Raw genomic sequence first — 3251 nt, forward strand, 5'->3', positions numbered from 1 at the left:
GCCCTGACGTGGCATCAATAAGCTGATCAATGCTGGGTAGAGGATAAGGGTCTTTGGGGCATGCAGCGTTCAAATCTGTGTAATCGACACACATCCTCCACTTGCCGTTTGCTTTTTTAACCATGTCTACATTCGCTAGCCACTCCGGGTATTTGATCTCACATATGATATCCGCCTTCATCAACTTGCCAACTTCCTCATCTATCGCCCGCTGCCTCTCCGGGGCGAAATTTCTTCGCTTTTGTTTGACCGGCTTTTTCTTAGGATCTACATCCAAGCTGTGCATTGCTAGAGACTCATCCAACCCGGGCATATCGTCCGGGCTCCAGGCAAAGACATCTGCATAGTTCCGGAGTAGTTGGATGAGTTCTTCTTTGAAAACGGTATCCAGGCCTTTCCCGATTTTGACTTTCCTCGTCGGGTTGTCTTTCTCGATCAGGATAGACTCGGTTTCGACCGCAGCCTCAACCTTGGTCAATTCTTGTGCCGAGATCATTTGTTGGATCCGGGCATCAGTATTCTTTTCAACAAAATTTCGAGCTGAGCTCATGGTTGCTTTTTTGTTGCTTTGTTCCGGATCAGGGTTGGTTGCTCCCGGGTTATGACTGCCCGGGTCTAGGTCGATGACCTGGACTTCGCCTTTGGGGTTTGTTTTCGGGTAAGGTCGATGCTTTTTGTGGCTTCTTTGTTTTTGGAAAACGGTTGCCTTTCTCTTATTGTCCATATGTGTTTCTGCCATTACCAAGGCTTGGCTATAACACACCCCGGCCGTTTCCGAATCTCCTTTGACTTCTCCAACCCCAAACGGGGTTGGGAATTTGAATTTCAGGTGCGTGACAGAAGTGATAGCTTCGATTTTTTTTAGACCCGGGCGGCCAATGATCACATTGTAAGAGGAAGGTGTGTCTGTGACATAGAATTTGATCATATGGACGACTTGGTTTGGGGCTGTACCAAAACGAACCGGGAGGTAAAGGGTTCCCAGGACCGGGACAATGCTGTTCCCGAATCCGTATAAGGGGTCCTCCCTGTAGTCGTTCATCCGGATGTTCCCTAGTTGCATCCGGTCCATGGTATGTTTGAACAAGATGTTTGCTGATGAGCCGTTGTCGACTAGGATCCGTCTGACCTCGTTTTCGGCTATATCCAAGGTTACCACCAGGGCCTGATTGTGACCCCGGGTGACACCCTCGAAGTCCTTGTTGCTGAAGGAAATGACTTGTTCGGGGAAGGCTTAGATGGACATCACTTCTTGACAGGAGCCCGGGCTGGGAGGAGGGGAACAGGATCCGCCCAGTACTACGTTGACAATGTTTTTCTGTTTCCCGGATCCTCCTGTTTTGTCAGCCGTGTTCCGGGCTACATATTGTCCCATGTTTCCTTTACTGATCTGCTCTTCAATGAAGTACTTGAGGGATATACAGTTTTCCGTTTTGTGTCAATGAGTGCCGTGATAGTCGCAGTGTCTGTTGGTGGGTCTGCTTTCAGGAGGAGTCTGCATGGGTTTTGGTGGGTAGTAGAAGGGTTTGTCTCTGACTTCTTTGAGTATATCCTCACGGGATCTGTTTAGCGGGGTCCAATCGGGTTCTGGTTTTGGTTCCCTGATTGCTTTGTTCGGACCGGGGTCGCTTCTAGACCCGGATCCTGGTTGGCTGGTTCTCTTAGAATCTGAATGCTGGATGAAGTTGGTTTGTCTATCTGGCTTGAATTTCTTATCCGGATGATATTCTTTTCTGGGTCTGTCCTCGACCTGTTTTCCTCTTGAGCTACCATGTCTGGTCATTCTCATGGCTTGGAGTACGTCGGTTTCCTTAATGAATTTTGCGGCCATGGCATAGGCAGCTGCCAGGCTCTAGGGTTCTTTGTTGATCAACTCGACCACATATCTTTCATTTTGTTCCGGGTCCAAGTTTCTTCGGAATATGCTCAGAGCCTCACGCTCATCTAGGTTGGAAATTTTGTTGATTGCTTCCTGGAAACGTTTCATGTAGTCTGAAAGTGCTTCGTTGTCATATTGGCGAACCGTTTCCAGGTGACACATATGAAGTTCATGTGTCTTGTTTGCTCGGAACCTTCTGAGGAAGGCTTCCCTGAAATCCTTCCAGGACCCGATGCTCCCAGAGGGGATCCGGCTGAACCATCTCTGGGCCCTTCCCTTCAATGTGGATGCGAAGAAGCGGCATTTGGTCAGATCATTGTAGTAGTAGATCAGGGCTATCTGTTCAAAATAGTGCAGGTGTTCCTCCGGGTCACCTAGTCCATTGAAGGATTCAAAGTTGTAGTGTTTCATGCCCTTTTGTCGGGGAATGGATTCCAAGGAATGGCTGAAGGGAGTTAGGGTTCCTCCTATTTCGTGCCCGGATTCATTCCCAATTTTCCTGTTGAGTTCGTTGATCATGTCTCTGAGGTTGGTTTGCCCTGGTCCCTCATTCTCGTCATCAGAGATGAGTTCGGGTGTTGTTTCCTTCCGGTATCGTTTGGACCGGGATCCTTTTGTCAACTTCTCCTCTTCGAGTTGGACCCGGAGAGCAATTTTTTGTTCTAGTTTCTCCTCCTCTTCTTTTCGGATCTGTTCTTTCCTTTCGGCCAGGATTCTCTGTCGGGTTTCCTTACTTTCTTTTTGTTTCTTTTTCTTTGCTTTTTCTCCGAGCCGGTCGAAGACGGAACCCCGGGATTGACGACTGTTCCCGGAGTCCTCAGACTCGTCGATGTGCTCAAGCCTGCGGGTGCTTTCCCGGCGATCATGGTATTGTCGGATGGCTTCAGCCAATTCCACACTGGTGAGCTGGGACAGGTGGTGGGTGGTGACCGGGACATCGGTGTACTTGTATTGGTTCATTTCGATCGTAACCCGGGCATCATTAGGGTTGATTGTTTGGTTCTCGTCCGGGTTCACGGTGGTGAAAAGGGGTCCTGAGGCATGATCCTGGTTCGGGTTGTCCTGGTCTGTCTGAGGGTTATCCAGGTTCAGGGGGAGACCCAGGTGGGAGCGGGTTCTTTTTGTCATGGTTTCCAGAATTCACACAGGGTATATGGTTGCTATTTCGATGACAGTGTACGTGGACAGTATAGATAGTGACAGGATGACAGAAATAGTGTGTACAGGTAGTCAACTTACTAATTTCAGAAGTGCTACAAATAGTTAAGTGACAAAATGTGTGCAGGTGTGAGACAAAAAGATTTTATGTGCTACAGACAAGATTAGGGCTTTGCTTAGACAGGGTTTGCTATCATGCTCTACTACAGACAAA

General features: G+C 48.5%; 1 protein-coding gene across 1 annotated transcript; it reads right to left on the reverse strand.

Moving 5' to 3' along the window:
- Positions 1–1852: 1852 nt before the first annotated feature.
- LOC135151547 (uncharacterized) lies at positions 1853–3007 on the reverse strand. Its single transcript, XM_064090064.1, has one exon. The coding sequence runs from the start codon at positions 3005–3007 to the stop codon at positions 1853–1855; it is 1155 nt and encodes a 384-aa protein (XP_063946134.1).
- Between the last annotated feature and the right edge of the window lie 244 nt (positions 3008–3251).

The sequence above is a fragment of the Daucus carota genome, chromosome 3, assembly GCF_001625215.2.
Source record: "Daucus carota subsp. sativus chromosome 3, DH1 v3.0, whole genome shotgun sequence".
Taxonomy (NCBI): Eukaryota; Viridiplantae; Streptophyta; class Magnoliopsida; order Apiales; family Apiaceae; genus Daucus; species Daucus carota.

What these genes read in the sequence shown, in the direction of transcription:
- LOC135151547 (XM_064090064.1), bottom strand. Translation starts at nt 3,007, where the DNA reads ATGACAAAAAGAACCCGCTCCCACCTGGGTCTCCCCCTGAACCTGGAT.